Genomic DNA, 26162 nt, shown 5'->3' on the forward strand with positions numbered 1-26162 from the left:
AAGAATGCCATAGGCCAAGACAAATTAAATATAGTGTTATTTAGAAAATTGCTGACATAATAATAGTAATAATAATAATAATAATAATAATAATAATAATAATAATAATAATAATAATAATATAATAATAATAATAATAATAATAATAATAATAATAATAATAATAATAATAATAATAAACTATTCACAGAAAAGAGAGCTCAATAATTTTGGTGACAAGCCCCACTGATGTTATCCAACAAACTGCTTCCTCTTTCCTCTATGTATTCATGTAAACTAAATGAAATCTGTTGGGACCACAAGAACTTCATGCTTGTTTTAAGGTCTTTAACCATATAATTTTATAATGCCCATAAATACTCTCACATGCACACTATTGCAAATAATTATATTATAATGCATTCAAAGACCTTAGAACACGTGTGCATGCATGCTGAAATTGGAAAATTTTATAGCCATTTCTTTCCAATGGCAGACAGTATTATCACAGTCTAGTATATACAGTCACGAAGCTCAATACCTAGGAAATATGCATCCATAGATAGTTGCTAACCACTAAGATTGCTGCTATCGCCTCATCACAGACAATGCGAAATAGTACCTGCACAGTCTATTGTTCCTAGCACCCTCAACAACTCAAGCTTCGTGACTGTATATACTAGACTGTGGTATTATCATTCTATTTCTTGCATTCCTATACTAATTGTATAAAAATTGAATTTTTTATAAATTAACATATAGGCTATACTCCATTATATTAATATGGATGCATGCTGAAATTGGAAAATGTTATACCTATTTCTTTCCAATGGCAGACGGTATTATCATTCTCTTTTTTGCATTCTTATACTAACTGTATAAACATTGAATTTTTTATAAATTAACATATATATTAATATGGATGAAATAAAAGTCTTATATATTTATGAAATAATGTAACAGGGGTAACACCAATTTCTGTGTTAGCTGAAAATGAAAGTTATAATAAATTACCTAAAAGAATTTATTTCCAAATAAATACAATTGTACAATAAAATACAGAATGCCAATAATAAGTTAAGTAATGTTTTGACTATGAGTCGGAGCCCAGAGGGATGTAAGCTGGCAACACTCCTATTTTCGGCCGCTTTGTCTCTGGCCCATCATATTTTTCAGGCAACAAGCTCTGATGCAGATCGAGCTGCTGTGCATTCAGCCATGGCATCTTCATATCATTCACTCTCTTCAGCAACTTGAGCCTCTTTGCATCAAGATCGCTCATCACAGTAGCAGTCTGTTCACTTGTCTCCTCCGTCTCTGCTACCTTCTCTGCCTCATAATATCTCTTCCTCTCAGTGCTTACAGTAGCCTGCACTCTGCATCTCTCAGAGGAGTGTTTCCTTTTTCTCACCTTTTTCACTACAGTCTTGTGTGGATATGGACAGTACTTACCTTTTGGACAGTTACCAGTTTGTTCAAAATCTGGACAAATGTATGCGTGTCTCTTCCTGCACTGCTTACATTCGAAGTGGAACAGAAAAAATATCACATTTAAAAACATAAAAGAAATGTCAATACAGAAAAGATACACAGATACCTCTGTAACGGTCATGTTCACACTCACTGCTACTCATCACTCAGTATCTATTAATTACCAACAATTGGAAGACTGATTGCATAGTCAACAGACTCTAACAGAATGGGTTTAATTCCCTGACAGACAATGTGACATTTGCAGCAAACAAAAACATTATGATGCAAGTTTCTCCATTATTCTTATTCTATCACTGCTCCATCATCTTACTTTCATTGGACTGTGTAATTTGAAAAGTACAACAATAGAGAATCATTTTGTCGTAACAATGAACTATTTGATTACTTTAATGAGGCCATCTTCAAACAAAGATTTTTAAGAGTGATAAAAATTCTTAACAGAGTTTCTTACAAATTGTTGTTGTTGTTTTCTAATGCCAGGCGTGTGACAATAAAGTCATTTGACCTCTTGCACTCCAATATTTTTCAAAGATATTATCATGGTCAGCCACTGAAGCACAGATTTTGAGGTGTTCCAAATCCATTTCTTGGTTTGAGTTGCACAATGGGCAGTTAGGGGACTGATATATTCCAATTCTATGCAGGTGTTTGGCCAAACAATCATGGCCTGTTGCCAATCTAAATGCAGCTACAGACGATTTTCGTGGTAAATCGGAAATTAACTGTGGATTTTGATGCAGAGAGTTCCATTTTTTCCCTTGGGATTGAGTTATCAAATTTTGTTTGTTAAAGTCTAAGTATGTAGATTTAATAAATCTTTTCACAGAGTAATATGTAGATTTAGTAACAGGTCTGTAAGTAGCAGTGCTGCCCTTCTTTGCTAAAGCATCCGCATTCTCGTTTCCCAAGATTCCACAATGGGATGGTATCCATTGGAATACAATTCTTTTATTGAGTGATATTAATTGAGAGAGCATTTTAGTTATTTCTGCTGTTTGAGATGAAGGTGTGTGTTTAGAGACTATTGATAGAATAGCTGCTTTGGAGTCTGACAATATAATTGCATTCTTAAATTTATTGATGTGGCATAGAAGATCCCTGAGACTCACTTATTGCAACGATTTCTCCATCAAAACTTGTTGTTCCATATCCAAGAGATCTATAAAGTGAGAAGAGACAGCACATAACACCTGCAACGGCACCTTGTTCTCTGGAGATCAAGGATCCGTCGGTGTATAAATGAAGCCAGTTTTGTGGAGGGTACCTAATATTAATTGTCTCTACAGACAATTGTTTCATTATTTCAGTGTTTACTTCTGATTTCAGTATTTCTTCTGTTAAATTTAGATTATATTCTATATTTAATAGAGTTAAAGGATTTGGTTTAATTTGTAAGTTTTCTTTTAAATTCGGGATATTGATTTTCTGTTTTAATTATAAAGAGGGGGAGAGGGGGATAAAAGAAATTTAATATTATTTATTCTATTTTTCAGTTTACCAATGCATATATGGAAAACAGCACTGCCAACTCCACTACTACTGCATGCTGCTGGCTGCAGCACTCTCTTGCAGAGGTATGACCTCTATGTCTATATAATAATACAAGCAGAATATTTATGTACAACGTATATGGCTTATAGGTTTAACATTACGAGCTTTTAAAATTTCGTTGTATCAAAATTCCGATAAAAAATTCTTTCATATATGATTAGTAGGCCTCTTGCAGTTTATGAAATTTATGCTTGCAACAATGACGAGCAAGAAGCAAAATAGGTTAAATGATCCCAAATTGCGACCATTAGAGAACAACAACGACAACAATGAGCACATGATTAGAATGTGCAAAGATGGCAATGTGGACACCACAACAATAAGTTTTCTGTATTCTTGGACTGGCTGAAATGAAATCTGTAAAGCATGTACAACGAAATTTTTGCCGTGAATTTAACCCTGGGCATCACGACGATGTTCCCTCCTATGTGAGCATTGTGAAATGAGACAGACAGTTACAAGAAACTGGTAGTCTGTTGCCTACTCGTGAGAAGCATAGCAAACGGAATGTGTCTGCGGAAAATGTGGAAAGGAATCATATGACCTTCATAAGAAGTCAATTCGACGTGCCAGTGTAGAGCTCGGCATTTAACGGTTCATGATGTAGTCCATAAAAGATGACGTCTATGGGCTTCCAAGATTCAGTTACATCTGCAAATCTATCCACGTGTGTAGGAAAGTTAACAGATATAACTGTCGTATCTGGGATAGTGAAAATCCACATGAGGTTCGTGAGGTCGAAAGAGACTCACCAAAATTAAATGTGTGATGTGCACTAATGAAAAATAGGATAATAAGCCATTTTTCTTCGCTGAGAAAATGTGACAGGAAAAATTATTTGGATATGTTGGATAATTACGCTGTGCCTCAATTACCTTTGGAACCATTTTCCAGCAAGACAGGGCCCCACCCATTTTGCAGACCAGATGCGATAATTTTTGGATGAGGAGTTTCCCAGTTGATGGATTGAAAGAAGGGCTGAACCACTCGCTTGGCCTTCATGTTCCCAGATATGACCATACTGGACTTTTTCCTATGAGGTTTGATAAAGGACCAAGTGTACAGCACTCCTGTGAAAAACTTAGATCAATTGTGACGAAAGATGTATCAAGCCATCGCCAACATCACACCGCAAATGTTGCTGAATACCTGGATTGAGATGGAGTGTAGTACAGGTTGAAAGTTATTTAGAAAGAAAGAATGGACAATTCACCTTATTTCACTCCTTTGTAACTGTCGTAAATCACAATTTTTCTTCCACCTGCCTCTTTTAGAATAGTTTTCTTCTTTGGGGTTAATATAACATCAGACTAAGCTTTTCTTATTTTATATACAGTTGGTTTTGAAACATCCATCATTTCACATGTCAGTTTCACTGTAGCCATAACACCATGATTTTGATTCTTAAAGTAATCAAACATTGTTTACAATTTTCCTAGCAGCTCTGTGTAACTTACGTCCTGGCTTCTTTGGTGGCATTCTGACCCAACTGTAAAAGAAGTAAATTTATAAATTTATTTATGATAATACCTTTCATGTGTTAAATGTAAATCAAGTTTGTAAATACCTAGTCGACTAGTTCCAGCTTCTTCAGAACTAGTCAGATGACTACCACTAAGCTGAAACTAGTCAACTAGATATTTACAAACTTAGTTCACATTTAACACATGAAAGTGATTATCATATAGTAATTTATGATACAAGTTCGTGAAGTGAGTAGTATTTTCACAGGATTGTAGATGTAAGAAATGAGGCTTGCCATACAATGTTTTTTCTTCGATAACCTCAAATTATTACTTCACACATACTTTGCTTACTTCACGCACTGGTGTTATTACTTCATGCACACTATGCTCACTTCACATACTATCATAGAAAAATATATTTCTAAGTGTTAAAAATGTGTAATCAAAATGTATAACTAATGTTACAAAGAAAAGAAAAAAGTATAATATAATACAAATAAGAAACATGGAGTTTTCGAACAGATTAAGTTTACAATCACTGTAACTATAAAGCAAAGATTTCAATATTACACATACAACTATCTGCAACCACTAAGAGAAAGAAATGGAAAGTTTTAAGAATATGACAGAAGAAAAATTCGAAAGTAATGGCCTTGAAGTCCTGCAATAAAACTGAACAATATCTGTTCCAGCCTGTAATTCCTTCTCACATAATTGCAGGGAGGCCTCTTGGCACTTCTTGTAATGTCATGATATTTTGAAAAGCTATCTCTCCCCCAATTCTCACTCAAGTGTAACGAAGTTTTCACTATAAATTCAATGTCTAAGGAACATTTCACTCATAGTACATGTTCGTTCACCTTTAATAGGGAACATTTTTCTTGCTAGCAGATTTCTTTTCCTTGCACATAAATGAAGCACACTTGCCAAGATATTAATTGAAAAGTAAAAAAAATAAACTTTAAGGCATTTTTTTTTCAAGAATAAAATCGAACCATAAATTCTATTATTCACTTATGATAGTATGAATTTCAATGTTTACTTGCAGAGGTAGTGAGATAAAGGATTACAAAATTTACCAAAAGGGTACACTCCTTATTAGCCAATGAGTTTTTACAAGTATACCATTTACCCCATCATCATAACATGGCAACATTGCATGTGAAAGAGAAAAACAGACTCATTGAAGGACACATGGACTAGACCAGTGGTTCCCAAAGTGGGGGTCGTGTAAGGAGCTGAGGGGGTCGCGAGATGATTTATATAAAAAAAGTTTTATTAACATACATTTATTTTGTATTAATAGACAAACATAAATGATATTGAACATAAGAATAACAAATGTTTCAGTAGTTATAGTACTTACAAATTAAAAAATAATTATAATGTAACAATTGTGTCTGTTTCTCAGAAATTAGCTTCTCAAATATAGACTCTATATTCCATACACACAATGATATAATTTTCAAATTCAAAGAAATTTCTCGGTTTTGTTTTGATGATTATAGACAAGAAATTTATTTTGCATAAATACAAGGTAGCAAATATTACAAAAAATTTAAGAACTACGTACTTTTGCCAGCTCGAGATATTCTTGCATTCTTTTGATCCAAAACTGATCTATGGTCTTTGAAAAAAAAAAAAAAAAGTCTAGTTTAAACTTTCCAACAGTAGTCCCATATTTGAATGAGTTTTTCCTTCATATTTTCAGCCAGTTGAACGTAAATGTCTAAAAAAGAATTCACTACCCACTGTCACTCATAATTGTTTTGACCTTTATTTATTATTATTATTTTTTAAATACTCAAAAAGCAATTGTTTAAAATTAAGGAAACTTACTGCTTGTCAACAAAAACAAACTCAGTATTTGTCTATCATACACAGCTAAATGTAAGTATGTATCCAATGCCTACCCACTTCACTTTACGTGATTCGGGTTCTGCATATTGCTGATAGATGGCAGGACTGTGGCCCATTTTCTAGTTGCACATCATTTCGGCTGCCCATGCTGAATATGATGTGTATCTGTGAAGAGTTATGTCGTGTATTAGGGTGAGTGTATGTGTAAGTGTTCGTGTAAGTGTAGTGTCTGGAATGAGTGATGATGATGATGATGATGATGATGAGGAAGGGAGAATAGGAAACCCGGTGCCCCGGTGCCAGCATGTAGCCTACTCCTGTCAAATAGCACCAAGGGGGCTGCCAGGCTTAACGTCCAATGGACGAATCACTATCAACAGTGACATATGCCTTTTCTTTATATGCACTGTGGAGAGATTTGGGATTTAACAGGCATATTGGTGCACAATCCAGTGATTAGAAGTTGTGCACCACCATCTTTCCTAGTCCCGAGGTAGAAATTTTACATGAAAATTTCTGACCCCGCCGGGAATCGAACCTGGGAGAGCTAGTCTGGAGGCAGACATGCTACCACAGAGCTAACTCGGCGGACACACAGCTAAATGTTTCATGAATTCTTTAATACTTTGGAATGAATCAAATTTCTTTTTGTCAAATAATATTGACCAGAAATCAAGTTTCTTTATAAATCCACTGATTTTATTCCTGGCTGTTATTATATTAACATCTTGGCCTTGCAAACTAAAATTCAAAGTGTTTAAGTGTTCAAAAATATGAGCAAGGAAGACCAATCTAAGAAACCAAAGAGAAATGAGAAATAGATTTGCATATTTCGATTTCTCATCTTGCATGTACCAGTACAATAAAAGTTCTCCTCTTAACTGTAAAACTCTTTTTAACACGCTATTCCACGAAAGCAGTCTTACTTTCGTAAGATGAATATTTTCATTAACAAACCCATGTCTTCACATATTCTGCTGAATAATACGAGTTTGCAAAGCTCTTCCTTTGATGAAATTTGCCACTTTGTATTGAACTATTACTGTAGCGCCATGGTTTATTTATTTATTTATTCTGGTGTAGTTAAGGCCATCAGGCCTTCTCTTCTAGTTTGAGTAGAAGTTATGTTTACTTTAATATTTCCATGTCATTGTCACATCATATACTTCTACTTTTGTTGTTCTTTGGGTGGTATCTAATGGTTTTGAGTAACATTATCGTTATTTTCGATTTAACAAGGAGTATTTTTAATGGGGTTGAGTTAAGTACCAATATGGTAGTGGGGATGGTGGGGGGGGGGGGGGGGGAAGGCCGCAAAAGAAAGTCTCACCCAAAAGTGGGTCGCACCTTCAAAAAGATTGGGAACCATTGGACTAGATAAAGACAGACAAACTCCCGTAAGAGTCCATAGTAAACTGAAAAATAAAATTCCATTATCATCCTCTTCTAACAACCAGTCAATGGGGAAAACAAAATTTGCCAACCAGATGCTCCCGTTCAGAAATGGAATTTAACTGTGGCAGGCTAGCAAAACTACAGAAAAGTTTTAGAGATAAAAATGAAAGCACTGGAAACCAAAGAACTTATATTTGTGTTTTTGAACTATCGTTATACTTTAGTGAAGACAATGGAACAATGACAGAATAGGACTGAAGTAATTTCAAGTCTAACTTGAGAAGAATTAATGTTCAAATTTTCTGACAACCAAATGTAAGAAGCTGATTATTCAAGGTCAATGCTTATAAACAATTAATAACCATAAGAAAATTGATTTATTTGTGAACATACTCATCAGCAGTGAATGTGAAACAATAAACAGGATATTGACTCACCTTCTGACCATCAGAACAATAACCAGACAGGAAGTTCTTGCAAATTCCAGCCTTTGCACTCACTTTCACGTGAAGATAAGGACAATTGTCTCTGACACAGCAGCCATCTAGGAAGTATTTGCATGTTGGCATCTTCTCTGGTCCCACATCATGAGACAAAGTGCAACCTGTTATTTCACAGCAGCCTTGCAAAAATCTGCAAAAAGCAGAGACAGGAGCTTACCACATCAACACAAAGCTGTCCAATCTCTCTAGAACTGTAGCATGCACTCTGGACAAACACCCTGATTCTTGGACTTGCGTAACTCGAGATGCTTGTCACACATAAACAAAAACAATTCACACTTTTATTCAATATAACAATATATGAAACAAGTACTGAGACGTTTTGAAAATTCTATACAGAGGTTGTAGTCATCTTCATCACCTTCTTTACTCAGATATACAGTATATACACTAATAGTTGAGAATGGCATCAAGTATATAGAGTAGATGTAGTGTCTACTACAGAGGTATTTAGATCTGTTTCACAAGAATCCAACATCTTACAATAGAGAATTCAGCCACAAGGCTGGAAAACGCATCAAACTATGTACTGACTTGTAAGAGGCACTTAAGATTGTTGATGGTTCTAAAGCAAAATACTGAATGACAACAACAGCACTGAAAAAGGATGACGGCATGACAAACCAGAATATTACAAAACTGCAAACAAACTTTTCTAATAAATTTTATACCACTATAATAATGCTTTCCACTTCTTGTCTCTCAATCAAGTACCACATGTTCAAACCCAATCAAGATCAATTAATTTTGCAAAAATAAAAAAATCTTAAGTATGACTCCCTCCAAGAGGGAAGTGAAACTGGGAGCCCAATGCTTTACCGTCATATGGGGTGAAATTGGACTCTGAGGTGACTTAGGACATTTTTATATGATTTTATTTAAACAAATATAAAAACTGTATAATTATATATTTTTTACCCAAATTTTTGTACGGTCTAACAAGAGGTCTTGCCGATTAAATTAAATATTTGTACGTCAACAGTTAATATCTGGTGGCCAGACAGCGTTAATAATTATAATTGTTACTTCTGTCGGATTTTAACTAGGTAATTTAGTTACTTCTTTGTCGTGTACATTGTTGACATAAAATTACGTTGAAATAAATCACATCTTTAATAATAATAATAATAATAATAATAATAATAATGAAAATATCCATTATCACCTCTACAGAGAACTTACTTCTTGCAGACTGCCACGTGCTTTGGATCATGCACATGCAGACATATGCCCTTCTCTAGCCTTCCACATTTCCCAAATCTTTGATAAAACATGCACGGCTGGTTGCTCTTTCTCAGTTTCTTTGTCAGCATTGCTATGCTCCTCTGCTTTGCTTGACTGCAATGCAAACAAAACACTTCAAAGTACAAACTCTAACCACCATAGAGGCACCATTCCCTTCATATATGTCACCAAAATGGAAAGTGAAAGAATTAAGCATTTCTTTCAAACAATACAAGATGATAATATTGATGCAATATTAACCCTTCCTAATAAACAACATTTAAACATTTCTCAACTATAAATGTCAGAGAACATTCAAATGCAGAGCACCAAACTCGCATTTCTTTTTTTTAAATGACTAGAGTTCTACAGGGGTCGATAATTCTCTATCAAATTTTTGTGAAGTTAAACAAACAACATAATAAAACTAAGCAGACCAAATTAATATTTTCTTTCATATTTTAAGGCTCGAAACAACATTTTAGCCATAGTTCTATAGATGTTACAGACCTATTTCTTTTTGTCGTTAAGAAATGTCCATAGCATTAAAAAAACCACCTATTCCCTCGACATTTAACAGTTTCCCTGCACTTGTGACCTTCATAATGTCATATTCCATAGTGCAAGACGAAAAATAAAGTGATGAGCGCCAGAAACACAAATCTAAAATGTGACTATACATACCAGTCAACATGAATGGAGTCAAGCAAACATTAATCGAAAGGTTACATTATCACTATTTCAAGCAGTATTATTGGTGGTATTCATTAAAGTATGGCACTTTAAACAAGACCATTCCTTCTCAACCCAGACATCAAGGCTGACATAAATGTTTACAGGAGACTAAACTTATTGAGACTGGGTCAGAATTCATATAGCAAAGAGCACTCACTGTCTGCAAACAGAAATCACACTTGCCAGACATTTGGGGGGGGGGGGAAGCATTAAATAAATTTTGCCACTGCAATAAATTAATAATACAATTAAAAAAAAAATACATAGAATATTTTATATAATTGAATCGGTTATTGTTGAAAGGAACTAAGTCCACTTTGTAAAGTTTTGAGATAATCGAAAAAAACTGTTTTGTGAATAATATATCCAAGATTAAACCAAAATATATTGCACACATATATTTCATGTGTACAATATATTTTGGTTTAATCTTCGATAGATTATTCAGAAATCAGTTTATTTCGATTATCTCAAAACTTTAAAAAGTGGACTTAGTTCCTTTCAACAATAACCGATTCAATTATATACTTACAAAACTTACTTACAGTATTAATTTATAAAACAGTTATATTACCAGTTGTTCTGTATGGTCGTAAAACTTTGACTCTCACTTTGAAAGAGGAACAGAGATTAAGGGTGTTTGAGAATATGGTTCTTAGGAAAATATTTGGGGCTAAGAGGGATGAAGTTACAGGAGAATGGAGAAAGTTACACAACGCAGAACTGCACGCATTGTATTCTTCACCTGACATAATTAGGAACATGAAATCCAGATGTTTGAGATGGGCAGGGCATGTAGCACATATGGGTGAATCCAGAAATGCATATAGTGTTAGTTGAGAGGCCAGAGGGAATAAGAGCTTTGGAGATGCCGAGACATAGATGGGAGGATAATATTAAAATGGATTTGAGGAAGGTGGGATATGATGGTAGGGACTGGATTAATCTTGCTCAGGATAGGGACTGATGGCAGCAATGAACCTCTGGGTTCCTTAAAAGCCATAAGTAAGTATATATACTTACAGAATCATTAAACCTACAGATACAAAAGTACGTCATTATTTTTAAACGTCTTTACATTTTTATCACAAGCACTGATTAAATGAGGAAATAAACTGAATTATGCACTGCGTGGAGTTTAGCAACACATAATCGAGAATTACTCCAATGCAATGTACAGTAGTGGCAAAAAAAACCGGACCAGACCTTGTAGCTGATTTCAGAGTCACAGATTCAAATTTTGCTAGTCACAAAACACATCCATCTTGTATAATTAATTATAACAATGAAATCTATAAGTTATATAGTTCGTAACAGTTGAATTTATGGTATGGCACTATTTCTCTGTACATAGTGCGAGTGTTTTCCAACGAAGCAGTCCATGGTTCAATTCTTGCCGTGAGTGGAGTTTTATCTTCATTCTACAGGTCTTCGTACTTCACCCTTGTCTTGTTTTCAGATATTCAAATAAGATAAATCTCATCCAGAGAATTGGCGTCTGGAAAGGTTCCCAAAATGCTGGCTGCATTTCCACGTTGGATGGCTATTGCTATTCGTTGCCATAGGTAATTGGTGCAGTGAGGGTCTCCAGTAACAGTCACCAAACTTCTGCCAATTTCGGAATCTAGGTCTTTTGCTTCTTTACACCGGGAGCCTATTGTTTCGACAGCAAAGACGATGAAGATGTAATTGTCTACTAGATGTACGTATTTATGACGTTTACTGCGTGTGGCAGATTCTACTGCAGAGCTTGCGATTTTAGAAGTTGATGACAAGTGGGATGGAGCTAAGGTATACACGCATGAAATTTATTGCATTTGTTCGATTCTTACCATCTTTTGTTTCCTTCAGTGCCTCAAACTTACAGACGAAAAAACTGTGAGTTTTATTTTCATCTGGCATCAATATTACATTTCTACCTCTATTCGGCAAAGATAACGCGTATTTTTACATTAAATAACAGTACATACCTCTGGCTTCACTATCCATATTGAAATTACCACAGTTTGACACAATACACAGCACAGGATTCTTTTGTATCAGCTACAAGGGTCGGTCCGGTTTTTTTTGCCACTACTGTACCAAAATTAGCAGCAATGGATTATGCAACTATAGATTACAATTCAAAACATAACATAATACACGTACTAAATACAATGTGCAATATATATTTTATAATGTATCCTGAACCACTATAATACAGTAGGAACACAAATGGCTGATCAAATAACCAAGCAAGCTTTCAAATTGCAATAATACCAGAACTATTGGAAGCGATTAACTGGCTAACTAAAAAAATTCCCACACATATGTATCTAGCATATGAAATGGACAGGCAGAATAAGAAATGAAGCTGTGCTAGAAAGAATGGATGAAGAAATAATAATGCTGAAACTGATCAGGAAGAGAAAAAAGAATTGCCTGGGTCACTGGCTAAGAAAAAACTGCTTACTGAAGGATGTACTGGAAGGAATGGTGAATGGGAGAAAAGTTTGGAGCAGAAGAAGATATCAGATGATAGGAGACATTAAGATATATGGATCATATACAGAGACTAAGAGTAAAGCAGAAAATAAGAAAGATTGGAGAATGCTGGGTTTGCAGTGAAAGACCTGCCCTTGGGAAAAAACTATGAATGAATGAATATATATCTGCTTACAACAGCCTACACAGAAAGACTCAAGTCTTTATAGCACCATGGTCATCATGTAACAGAATACTTACCTCTTCCATTTCAAAATTACTGATGACCCTGTACATAAAATCTGCAAAATCAAAATCCTACAACACATCCTATGAAACTACTCTACACCCAATCCAATGGGGAAGAAGTGAGAACTGAAAACACTAATTATCATAAATGCCCCAGAAACCAAAACTCGGGGCCAAAAATACAACAGATACAAAAATACAACTGGCACTCATTGGAGCTGATATTATGTAACTAAAAGATGCTCTAGAGTCATGTGTGAATTAATCTGAACACATCAAAATAAAAGCATGATTAAAAAAAAAACATGAGTGTACAAAACCTAATATGTTGTTGTTGTTGTTTTCTAATGTCAGGCATTTGACAAAGTCATTTGACCTCTTGCACTCCAATATTTTTCGAAGATATTATCATGACTAGCCACTGAAGCACAGATTTTGAGGTGTTCCAAATCCATTTCTTGGTTTGAGTTGCACAATGGGCAGTTAGGGGACTGATATATTCCAATTCTATGCAGGTGTTTGGCCAAACAATCATGGCCTGTTGCCAATCTAAATGCAGCTACAGACGATTTTCGTGGTAAATCGGGAATTAATTGTGGATTTTGATGTAGAGAGTTCCATTTTTTCCCTTGGGATTGAGTTATCAAATTTTGTTTGTTGAAGTCTAAGTATGTAGATTTAATAAATCTCTTCACAGAGTAATATGTAGATTTAGTAACAGGTCTGTAAGTAGCAGTGCTGCCCTTCTTTGCTAAAGCATCCGCATTCTCGTTTCCCAGGATTCCATAATGGGATGGTATCCATTGGAATACAATTCTTTTATTGAGTGATAATAATTGAGAGAGCATTTTAGTTATTTCTGCTGTTTGAGATGAAGGTGTGTGTTTAGAGACTATTGATAGAATAGCTGCTTTGGAGTCTGACAATATAACTGCATTCCTAAATTTATTGATGTGGCATAGAAGATTCCTGAGACATTCATTTATTGCAATGATTTCACCATGAAAACTTGTTGTTCCATATCCAAGAGATCTATAAAGTGAGAAGAGACAGCACGTAACACCTGCACCGGCACCTTGTTCTCTGGAGATCAAGGATCCGTCGGTGTATAAATGAAGCCAGTTTTGTGGAGGGTACCTAATATTAATTGTCTCTAAAGACAATTGTTTCAGCATTTCAGTGTTTACTTCTGATTTCAGTACTTCTTCTGTTAAATTTAGATTATATTCCATATTTAATATCAATTATGGTTTCCTTTAGCTTTGGAACTTCTTTCACGTGTTTTGGCATTGATTTCACCTGTTTTTCAAACATCATTTCCACTTCACCATCATGAAACTATACTTTGATGATGATGATGTGAAATCATGAGGTTTTCAATCTTCCCTTCATGATTACATTTTCAATCAGAGTGAGGGAAGTAGAGTTTCTTGCCCAGTCAAGAACGCGGATTTATGCTTGTGAATAGCTGTCAACCTTCTTTGTGAAATGGCATAAGATCTAGCTCAAAAATTCCATTTCCACCAGACCACAGTTGTCAAACTTAAGAACGACTTTCTTCTCCATAACATAATGAATTCATCATATCCTTTTGCCCATAAAACCCAGACAAAGGAAGAAAAAGCAACCCTAGAACTTTTTCTTTGTATCTTTGTGGTTAAAGGTTGTGCAGAGGGATGGTATCCCCCTCAGGCAAAAATGTATTTCACTCAAGAGCTCCAAACAGTTGCAAACTGAACTGATTCTACACGGAAAACAGACCTTGGCAAGGAAACAGAACAAATGACCTGGAATTGCGGAAAAATTTAATCTGACCATATGGACTGGTAGAAGGTTATATCACAAAGAAAATACACTAGAAAAAGAATTGAAAGAAAGAGAAGTAAATATAGCAGCAATATCCGAAACCAAGAAAACACTTAGAGCATCAAAACAGCTAGATGACTACTTAATGTATTACAGCAGTATTGAACAAGAAGAGAGAGCAGCAGCAGTGGGCTGTACAAAGTGAGCCAATGAAACGGGTGATTTTCAGATTCATGTCTTTTCGACTGTTGTAGGGCATTTTAATTGTTACATGCAACAATCTAGTCTTCATTCGATAACACTTGGATAGGTGAACCGATACCATCGACCTATGCAATAAAAATCTAGATTCAGAACTTTGAAGTAACTGGTTCTGCATTAAAAAAGAAGTCTCCAGGCAAGCAAAGATCTGTACGTACCCCAGAAAACATCAACGCCGTAAGAGTTGCTATGATCCATAGTCATAAACATTCTACATGTCGTCATGTAATTTCACTTGGCTTGTCAAACACCAGTATACGAAGAATTCTTCATATGGACTTAAACATACATCCATACAAAATTCAAGTAGTGCTGATGCTCATAAAGTAAACTGCATCACTTTTTGCCAACAATTCTGGGATCTAATGACCTGTACACAGCAAAAAGGATGAATAAGAGTTGTCAGAACATTCAGCGTCAGATGCCATTGTTGTATGAAGCTTAGAAGGCAACCCAGACCTAGCCATAAACACAAAAACTGTATGCTGTATAGCTCTGAATGCTGAACCTAAACAAAAATTTAGAAAGATGAATAGAAGCAGCTGAAATGAAATTTTTTACTTATGTGGCAGGATATAGACTACTCTTTTAGATAACCAAAAAAATGACATCTGTAGAGAATTACAAATGGTCAGTATTATTAATAAAATAGATTAATATAGACGCAGATGATTTGAACATGTTAACAGGATGAAAAAAGGATGCCTTACAGAATCTTAAATTACAATCCCCAAGGACACAGAAGTCAGGGTCGACCAGTTAAAAGATGGAGTCAGCAACTATAACAAGAACCTGGAACAGATCACTAAACCATGATAGATGATGATGATGATGATGATGCGTAGTCTGATATGGTTTAGTATGAGATATTTCCACTAGATGACTCCTTAACATTCCGAAAATGCTGACCATGGAAAATGAAATGAATCTCAGAAAAAGAACAGGTTCTCAATCCTTTTCTCTCCATGCTGATATTGTTTTGCCAAATTCAACCAATTTTCTTCATCTGGGTTGCGAAAAGTTGCTTCTTTCAGGATCACAAAGTTTTACAACCAGCTTTAGAAGTCGTCACCAAATTGTGAACTGCAGATCACGCACATGGTCTCCAAAATGAGCCAATTCTTTTTGTGGATCAAAACTGGTGAGCTGAGGGTTTTTTTTTTATTTTCCTATCAAAACAGAATCATCTCCGCAAGTAGTTTTACGTTTTCTACTGCATTTTCCGATCTTTTTTGAAACAAAAACCCCAGTTTCTTTATGAAGTTTAAGAATGTTGTTAACAGTGTCAAACACTTACCTCACAAATGTCTTGGCAATCTCTTTTAGAGCAAAGAGGTAGGCTACGTTGACTTACTGTAAAAAAATCTTACTTCTCTTTCTAGAAGTAATACCATATCTATTGCTAAAACTGGAAATGGATAGCATAGAAAATTACGCCAGTGACACTGCCTGCTGAATTGCATCCTATGGCTGCTAACACTGCATGCTCAATCAATGGTTATGTGCGAGTAACCACTAGGTGGCAAGTAGTGTCCACTGCTATTAGGAATAATGTTAAAAGCGATGGGCATTACCTGCCATCTACTGGCAAAATAACTTTGATTGAGCAGGCAGTTAACACAATCATAGGCTGCGATCCAGCAGGCTGTGACTAGTGAACAATGTCAAAAAAATAAAAACTGACAACACAAAATATGAGAATTATAGCCTCAAACAACATACAAAACCAAAGCAACCATTAGCTGATATAAATTGGAAAGAAAACTTAGCTTTAAACAGTAGTGTCAATCGCGAAAAATGAAGTATTATTTGTGTGTTCAGATTAATTTGCACACTGTTATACACATGACCACAGAGTCGATTTTTGTTAAAGGATTCTGTTATCTTCATTCTTGAATTGGAGTGTAAAGTAGGTTATATATACTAAAAATGGATTTTCAATTTATTAACCACATACCTCAACAAGATCCTTGCATTGTGGGTATTAGTTCTAATCAAGACATTTGTAGACTTCTGGATGAATGTCACACCTCCAATGTCTACTCTCTTCACAGGCATCCTCCTCTCATACGACTCATTCACTGAGCTCCTATCAACCTTCTCAGGTGCCTTCACAAGTGTCTTTCCTGATGAGTCCATGAGGAACTTGTTTCCACGCACATATACCACAAAACTCGATTCTACAAACATAGGAATGTGATAAGTTCTATACAGTAAGTGTTACATAAACGTACAGGTTCCATCAACCTGGAAGTTGCCTGAAACCACCAACTGTTAACAATATTATTGTCATCATTTTTTACCATAAATTTTATTACATATAAATTTAGTTACATATTAATACACACATTACAAATGGAGTAATGAAATAAGAGGTTATTGCTTTAGAAACAGTGAAACATTTTGTAGCACACCATGACGTAACTGAACAAATTATGGAACAATTATCACAATATGAGGGCATGGTTTATTCCTTAGAAGCAAGCAGTCCAAAATAATTACATATTATTAAATGAAGATCACACAGGAAGAACAAGACAAGTCAATGACGTAAAATTTTCTGCATTGGAGTTTGAAACTTAATGTATCAGCCAACTTTGGTCCTAAACAGTTAAGATTTTCTAAAAATAATCTTACATTCTTCAAGAATGTGTATTATAAATCTGAGTACTGTATTATAGACTCAAAGACGACTTAACTGTAAAGTTCTAAATTTCTCTTGTGAAAATTTTTACTAAATTGACTTAACTTGTTCACCTCATATGGTATTTCATATGTTATTAAATGTAATGTCATTTCAAATCTACATTTTTCTCATTTATGCGTTTTTTTCTTCAGACACCCATAAAAACGTATAAAATGAAGTATTACCATTAACCTTGAAATGTGTAAATCAAGCAATTACCTTGAAATTTCTTAACAAAACACTGCAGGTTTAAATACTCAGATAGACGGTCTTTTTTATGCTGTTAGTTATAATAATATTATTAGCTGACATCTCACTTCATGAGCCTGTTGAGAATAATAATTATTTTTTAAATTTATATACTGTACTACATTTCGTGGTGATCGTAAATTTGACGATACTGGATTCAATTTGTTAATTGATAAATCAAACTATCCATAACTGGAAGGTGGGAAAAAACTGATTCAATATATTTTGATTTTTACAAAGCTTTTGATGTAGTCCCAAATAATACATATCTTGCTTCATAAGTTGGGAAACATGAGTCTTTCTGAAAGTTAATGTAACAATTCTGTGTAAAATCCTGTATTTAGGTAATGCTACACCATGGGTCCAAAAAAGTTCTGCGTCCTCCACCAACTAACTTAAGTAAATCTCCTACTTAAAGTAGGTATCTGCGAAGTAGGAAAATATAGAAAGCAAAAAGCATTGAAGTGAGAGTGACTAACATTAAAATCAGAGTAGGGAGACTCTCCTTAACCAACTGCTACACTGTTTGCAGTATGTCCAAAATTCAAATAGCTCGATTTTTTTATTTTCTCAAAATTTTTCCACTTTGGGCCTGGGCCCATGTAGCCCATGCATAAATACAGGCTTGCCTGTGTATGTCCATTGACCAAACTTTTCAATTCATTTAACTTAAACTGTGGAGTGGCATAGAAATTTATATTAGGAGTCTTCTTTTTATAATCTTTTTTAAATGATATTTGTACAAGAAAACGTTATGGCTGTTTATTATTCACTAACGGTTTAAAAATATTTCGTGCAATCAAAAATATTGTCGACTTTCAACCTCTTCAATGTGATATTGATGCAAACGCAAAGTGGTCAGAAGACAATTGTATGAAAATTAATGTTTTCAAGACTACCATAATCTTTTCGAGGAAAACTACCTCTCCTAAATTCAACTATAGTCCACCGCTGTAGAGTAACTGTAAGCATATCTCACCATGAAACAAGTGGACCAGGGTTCAATTCCTGGTTGGGACAAGTTATCAGGTTGGGGTTTTTTCCTGGGTTTTCTCTCAATCAATTGAAGCAGAAATGCTAGGTAACTTTCGGTGTTGGACCTCGAACTCATTCTGTCACCATTAATTCACATATCACTATCATTCATACAATAGCCCGGATTAAGTTCATGGTGTGGTGTGTTGTACTTGTACAAGAGCACGGTCGTTTGGATACCCATTCATTCACAGAATAGGAGTGGTAAGAACAATAAGTCTCAGGCTGCAGTGCAACCCTTCGGGTCCCTCTTCCGTATAAGGAAAAAGAAATTCAACTATAACTTAAATAATATTCAAATTAACCTAACAGATAGTATTAAACACCATAAAATATTCTTCGACAGTAAACTTTATTTTCAAAAACGTGTAGATTACATCCTCAATGTACGAGACATTTTACTAAAAAAAATAGAATTTTTATGCTGCACCCAATTTACCACTTGCATACTGTTATAAATTATTTATAATTCTTGATTTATATATAAAAAAAGAGCAGAACAGAAATTTGAATTTGCAATCTCTCATTTACTACACAGCCATGTTACCCCTAAACCAGGATCCATTTGAAACATTGACAACATTGGAACTCTGCCGCTGCATATGATATTCGTTTTCACGTGTAAACCTGTACTCTCACAAAATCAAATGAAGTCTTCGAAAGGAGAATTATGAGTACTGCAGCTGGTCATTTTTATGTCTAAAATGATTGCGTGCAGAGTGGGTGTGTTGTTTTTTTTGTGTGCGTTTTTTTTACACACATGCATACATGCAAATTATCAGCCTCTCACTTAGATGTAATCCTGAAGACAATACATACTTATTCTAAAAAAAAAACTGCCAATCATAACATATTAAGACATGAGTTTGTTAAAGTGTTTGAACAAATTATTACACACATTTATTTTTTAAATAACTTATTAATGTCACTGAATATGACTATTTCCAAAGCAATTATAATGCAAACAAATGTTTATTTAACAAATTAAAATAAAAGCTGTAGGCATACTCACTTTTCAAGTTCTGACCTGTGGTTCTTTTGCCAAGTTCAGGGCCATCCTTTGAAGATAGACTTCGTGTGAGTTTCATTTTGGACGTTTTGTATAAAACACCACCTATCCTTACTAAGCTTGAGCCTTGTTGGCTACACCGCCTCTCTCTTTGGTTTGGAGTGAAGCCTCTAAATCAATACAACATGTAACATAACACATCAGGATATAAATGACATTTCATTCTTGCATAGTAATAGAAAAGTATTTTGTATACTGTATAGCAGAAATTATAATTATTTGGAGATACGTTCACCATCTTTCATGTAATACATACTATTTTCAAGAAGAAAAGAAAAGAAAATTTCGACAAGCATCAGTATGCCACAGAAATAATAAAAAAAAATAAATAAATAAATAAATAAATAAATAAATAAATAAATAAATAAATAAATAAATAATTTTACAATATTCAGAAATAAAACTGACAAATCTCTGCACTGTCCTTCTATTCACTGGAATTAATGGGAAATGTAAAATTTAAACTGAATGAACAAACAACTACAAGCAACATCAAAAAACCCAGTCCTACAATAATCGGTAAACTCACTCAGATATTAGAAATTTAAAGAAAAGATGTTATAGTATTTCTTTCTTTTAAATGAAAGAACATTATTCATTGGCAGCCCATCTTTCAAACAACAAACTCCATCACTGATAGAGCAGAGCCTTAAAAACCAGTAAAATAATTATTTGAACTGGACAGAAGAAGGCGAACAGATGCTCTTCAGAGTATTCAGGTACAAATAGCAAGAAAGAAGAAACTATAAAAGGGAACTTAGTGAATAATTTTTAATACAATTTAGTCCCTTTGTATTCTAACCATCTTAACTTTGCTTATATTTAATTTACCCGTTTTTCCAATGTTTGTATCTTTATATAATTCACAATGAATTTCACTTTATTTCTTCTTCCTTGTAAGTTTACATATTTGAGCCGTTTATTATTCTCTATTATGATTACCCATATTCTGTTACTTTTCTTCTTTGGTTATTTGTCAGTGAAGTGGTTTTACACATTTGTAATAGAATTATCAAGTAGGATTTCTGTTTTTTTCTTTCAATTGAAGATAAATGTAGATCAAACCTTAGACTACATCCAGATAGAAGTTAAGTAACTTTTGTTATGTAATATATGTCTTAGTAACTAATTACTGAAACCTAAGGGGAAGTTAATAACATATTCGAAACCAACTGTTACATAACTTGTTTCGTTAACATACATATATATATATATATATATATATATATATATATACATGAGTTAAGGCCCGCTCCCACTTAGCGGAATCGAATCAAACAGAATTTCTCTTCACAGTGTATTTGAATGAAAGATAGCAGAAAGTGGCGCATCAAATATAATAAAAAAGAACGGAATTCAGGAGTTAGAATATTTATTCCACTGTCGGAACAGAATTTTTTGTTTTGGGTATGATCGTAAGTTCTCGTGAAGCATTCATGAAAAAACAAATGAATCACATCCATTCTTGGTGGCTTAATTTTACTATTGAAGTTACAACTGAAATAGTATGTATACAAAAATTACAATGTAATATGAACGAAGAAAATTATCCTCTTTTGTATGACAAATCTCAAAAGTACTGTTAAGTTTGATTCCACTAGATGTAAGCATAGCAGACTTTTTGTTTCAATTTGATTCCACTAAGCAGGAGAGTGCCTTTACACAACAGTTCTGCTCAAAATGTCACATGAGAAGAAGCTCTTTAAGAAAATGGATTTTTCTGCCCACTTCACCTACAGTTTAATATACCTATGTCGTCAAACAATCCTCCCTGACCCGATTTTTATATCTCTTGTGACAGGCATCTCACAAAAATGGATTTTAATGTAATAATTCCACGAGTTATAATACCTTTTTACTTGATCACTCCATTCTTGACTAGAGATACACATGCTGACAAATGAGAAGTTGGACACATGCTTAAGTTCTGTGTTACTGCTCTGTGTGAGAAGCATAACTTACTTGATCATAGAACACGAGAAATATTATGTAATATGAAAGTTTTTATAAAACTTGGCATTACTGATTTCTGTAACTTTTCACGACATATTTTGAAACAAAAATTTCTATAATATAACTATTTAAGTCAGTCTGAACGTAACTTTAGAAATGTCTTGTTTCTTACTATTACACCAGAATTGTAAAATGTTCAATCTAATCTCTTGTTTTTATTATTTTATCCTAATATTCAGGTTAATCAACGTTCATAAGATGACACAACATAAAAGTGAAGGACTATGACAAAACCTGATTCCATACTATCTACCTCCAGTTGCACAAAAACTGCCCAGAAATTGAAACCTGGTCCCTCCATTGAGCTGAACCATGAAATAATGTTATAATTAAAAAAACTGGCTATACTTACATTCTCCTCAACTTCTCATTAACCACAGTCACTCTTTGTGGTTGCAGAGAATTATTCCAAATTCTGTTACCAAACTTTGCTCTTGAGAACGAATAAATTTTTTTGTTTCTATTGAACGTCTTAGAGAATTTATTCTGCAGAATAGGTTCCCGTTTAAATGCTTCATATTGCAAAGAGTACTTCTTCACTTTCTTCATTCTCTTTGGTGTTTTGTAAAACCTCCTATCTATCTTATACTTTGACTCCTGGCTTGAGGTTTTATTCACTGCACTGCTATACCGAGATTTGGTAACTGGTATCCTGCTTGTATTGGCCTTCGTCAATTTATACTTTGAACACACTGCTCTTGCAGCTTTGACAACCATTATGCAAGTCTTGGAGCTGCTCCTTGTAGCTCCTATTTTCCCATTTTGCGAGCTCTGACTAGATCTCCTCAGCTTGGCTCGCACCAACTTGGTCCTACTGACAGACATCAGAGGTCCCTGGTACGTCTTGTATAATGGAGACAATTTCTTCTTTGGCACAAATTGTGAGGTAGATGTCGAGTTTCTCGATGAAACATTCTGTTTTATTAATTTTGTTCTACTTCGAACTACGTATTTTTTAGTGGGAGAGTTCACATCTACTGATGAAATACCTCTGGACTCTAAGTTTCTATCAGTCTCTGTCACTTCATTTTGCATATTTAACTTCATGATCTGTGCCAAAACTTTCGGATTCACGTGAACAGAATGTTTGAGTTTAGAAGAGTCTGAATTTTCTGTTGGATTCTGAGTTTTCACGCTATTTAATTTGGAAAAATGGGGATTAAAGTACATCCTACCACTCCTACAGCCTAAACCTCCTTCACCTGAAGATTCTTGACCAGAGTAACTCAATGAATTACCAATTTGACTTTCCTGAAGGTTACATGTTACTGGCAACATCACTGAAGGGTCTGATGGACCACATGGTAATTTACTGTCTGTACTTAATTCTTCCTTATTCTTTAAATTCACGTTAATTTTCTTGTATCTGGATGCATTTGCTCTCGGTATCTGACCAACTCTCGAAGCTCTCTCTGAATTGAATGACATAGTCTCTCTTCTCTTATGATGGAGCTTGTACTGCTGAATTAAACCTGAAAGTAGTTAACATTGTATCATTTACAAAAAGTTCGACATTCATTGCACCAAGAACCAATAATAACAAAGCTGAAGATAATTCTGTAAAAATGAATCCTACTTTTATAGTCATTTCTGTATCATGTTACATAAACGCCATTTATTCAGCAATTTCACTTGCAGCTGTACAAATTGTGTTAAACAGTGCTTGGTGAGAAACTACCATTATGATCACAACTACTATTAGACCGAGGTTTATGGTTTTTAACCTGGCCAAGGTCAATGGACATTTTTGAGAGCAATAAAAATAGTTTCCATCATAAATCAGGAATCCCATGTCCTCAAAGGAATAAGTTCCAGGCAAAATTTACTATTTCTTGTCCGCTATAGCCAGGCAATATCCAAAACATAGCACTTCCTTTCTCGAGTTTCACATGACGTCATTGTTCCACACCCATTAACTGATAACCAGAGGCGTGACAGAGTGGTAGACCATTTTGCAATTTAAGATTGACCTGAAATAAAACTAACATAGTAAGAATAGAACAATGCTATATTACACTATCTAGAGTAAACCATACTTCACAGGAGCAGATCTGTACTCTTCAAGAGACTCAAGACAAATGACTTAATCCCCACTCCAATCTGACCAGTAGGAGTACTTGGTTTCTGCGCACTTTGAAATGTACGCTGCCTGACTATAGTCATAATCCTCATCTACTTTAACACTGAGCGAAACTCTATTACCATACATGTGCTAACTCAAAAATGAAATCCAATTCTGCCAGATCAACAAAATCTCAGAAGGATCTTATTTAATAACCATATCTGGTAACAATGGAAACTAACATTTTATACACAGTCTGATCATGAAGTTCAGAAACTATGAAACATGTAATGATAAAATTGCTACAGATCAAATTTTATACATAAAAACAAAGTATAAATATATTCAAATATCAGAGGTCTTTTAATTTTTTTACCAGAAATTCAACATTAAAAAATTACATCATGTCACATTAAAGTCATAGATGTATAAGAAACAGAGCACAAATGGCCTTCCAATTCTTATGCGTGCTACCTGGCTGCAGTATACATGCTGTACAAATAGGAACAACCAAAAGATAAGAGTGAACAAAATTAATTATAAATTTGAGATGCAATAACTCTTTATACTTTTGTTTACATATTTTTAATAACTGCAATACAATTATTTCACAGCCGAAGATGTTACACACGTATGAATTTTGAATAATAAAATGTTACTTGTACTGTACATTACAATACCGAATGAAAAACTTAAAAATAACTGGTTCATGTATACAACTTTCAATAACATGAACTTAAATTAGCGTTTATACAGCAGAAAAGCTGGGTTCAACTTGAATGGCGGCCATATTTAACTCTTAATCTCAGTTCAAGCTTTATATAATTGGCCCTTAATCTGTTGCATTTCAAAAGTGAATGGAAAATTGTATGTTTATTTTCTTTATTATCCATATTTCTTTCTTTTATATGCTTTCTTTAGGTTTTCCTCAATTTTCTTTATATCTTTCTTTCTTTATATGTTTAGGATATTTGTGGTATTGGAACAATACTTGTTAAATTCCTCATGCGCTACCAATCACGCAACTTTTTCCAGCAACCACTCCCGAGCTAAGAAGCTTAGTTACAGAAAGGTTTGTTCCCAGTGGGTACCGAAAATGCTGACAGACGACCCAGAAAGACATCTGTTCAGAGCTTCTGGAGCCTTATGCAAATAATGCAGATATTTTTCTGTCATGCATCGTAACAGGAAACGAAACATGGATCCACCATTATGAGATGAAACAAAGTGTTCGTGCTTATCTCCAGAATCGCAATAAGATCAAGATGGAATGACGGTGACATTGTAGAAAAATAACAGGATGTTTATGAAAGATGTAGGAATACTTCACTTAAATATCAAAAGATTAGGAATTAACTTTTTTTAGTAAGTTATTTTACAATGCTGTATCAACATCTTAGGTTATTTAGCGTCTGAATGAGATGAAGATGATAATGCTGGTGAAATGAGTCTGGGGTCCAGCACCGAAAGTTACGTAGCATTTGCTCATATTTGGTTGAGGAAAAACCCCAGAAAAAATCTCAACCAGGTAATTTGCCCCAACTGGGAATCGAACCCAGGCCACCTGGTTTCACGGCTAGACATGCTAATTGAGGCATTCAGAAGTCAATATGATTAACTCCTTTTCCAAAGATTTTGAGATATTCAAGGTTAAAGTTAAACACACACTATTGATTCTGTGATGTAGTCGAGAAGAATACTGCAGTCTGTGGACTTACTGAACTATGGAGCAAATCACATTGACCACTAAAAATATGGTCAATTTAATACATTGCCAACTTACAAACTCTGAAATAACCAAAAGTGGAGTTAATCATGTTAGCTTCTGAACGCCTCTATTATTACTCCACAGGTGTGGACTATTAGGAATTAAAGTTTCTGAAAAAAAAATTAGGAGGTAACACTTTCGTACTGATGTAATATGTAGCCTAAAACTTCGGAATAAAGATCTTTTTAGTGTGAATCACCAACATTTTTGTTTTTTTTTTTCTTTTAGCTACATATTACACAGGAGTAGCAGTGCTGTGTAATGGACTTCTTTTATGTTTCAATAAATTTAGTT

At 34.4% G+C, this 26162-nt stretch overlaps 1 protein-coding gene across 5 annotated transcripts in view; it reads right to left on the reverse strand.

Annotated features, from left to right (window-relative positions):
* Positions 1-985: 985 nt before the first annotated feature.
* Positions 986-26162, reverse strand: part of ZC3H3 (Zinc finger CCCH domain-containing protein 3) — a 36897-nt gene continuing 11720 nt past the window's right edge. For 3 of the 5 annotated variants that reach the window (XM_069818279.1, XM_069818280.1, XM_069818281.1), the window contains 6 exons: positions 22391-23510; positions 19969-20135; positions 16944-17166; positions 9431-9586; positions 8183-8378; positions 986-1492 (listed from right to left, as the gene is read on the reverse strand). In XM_069818279.1, coding sequence (XP_069674380.1) covers positions 1073-1492; positions 8183-8378; positions 9431-9586; positions 16944-17166; positions 19969-20135; positions 22391-23510 — 2282 coding nt within the window. In that variant the 3' untranslated portion in view covers positions 986-1072. The other 2 variants (XM_069818283.1, XM_069818282.1) reach the window with 2 other exon arrangements.

The sequence above is a fragment of the Periplaneta americana genome, chromosome 2 (assembly GCF_040183065.1).
Source record: "Periplaneta americana isolate PAMFEO1 chromosome 2, P.americana_PAMFEO1_priV1, whole genome shotgun sequence".
Taxonomy (NCBI): Eukaryota; Metazoa; Arthropoda; class Insecta; order Blattodea; family Blattidae; genus Periplaneta; species Periplaneta americana.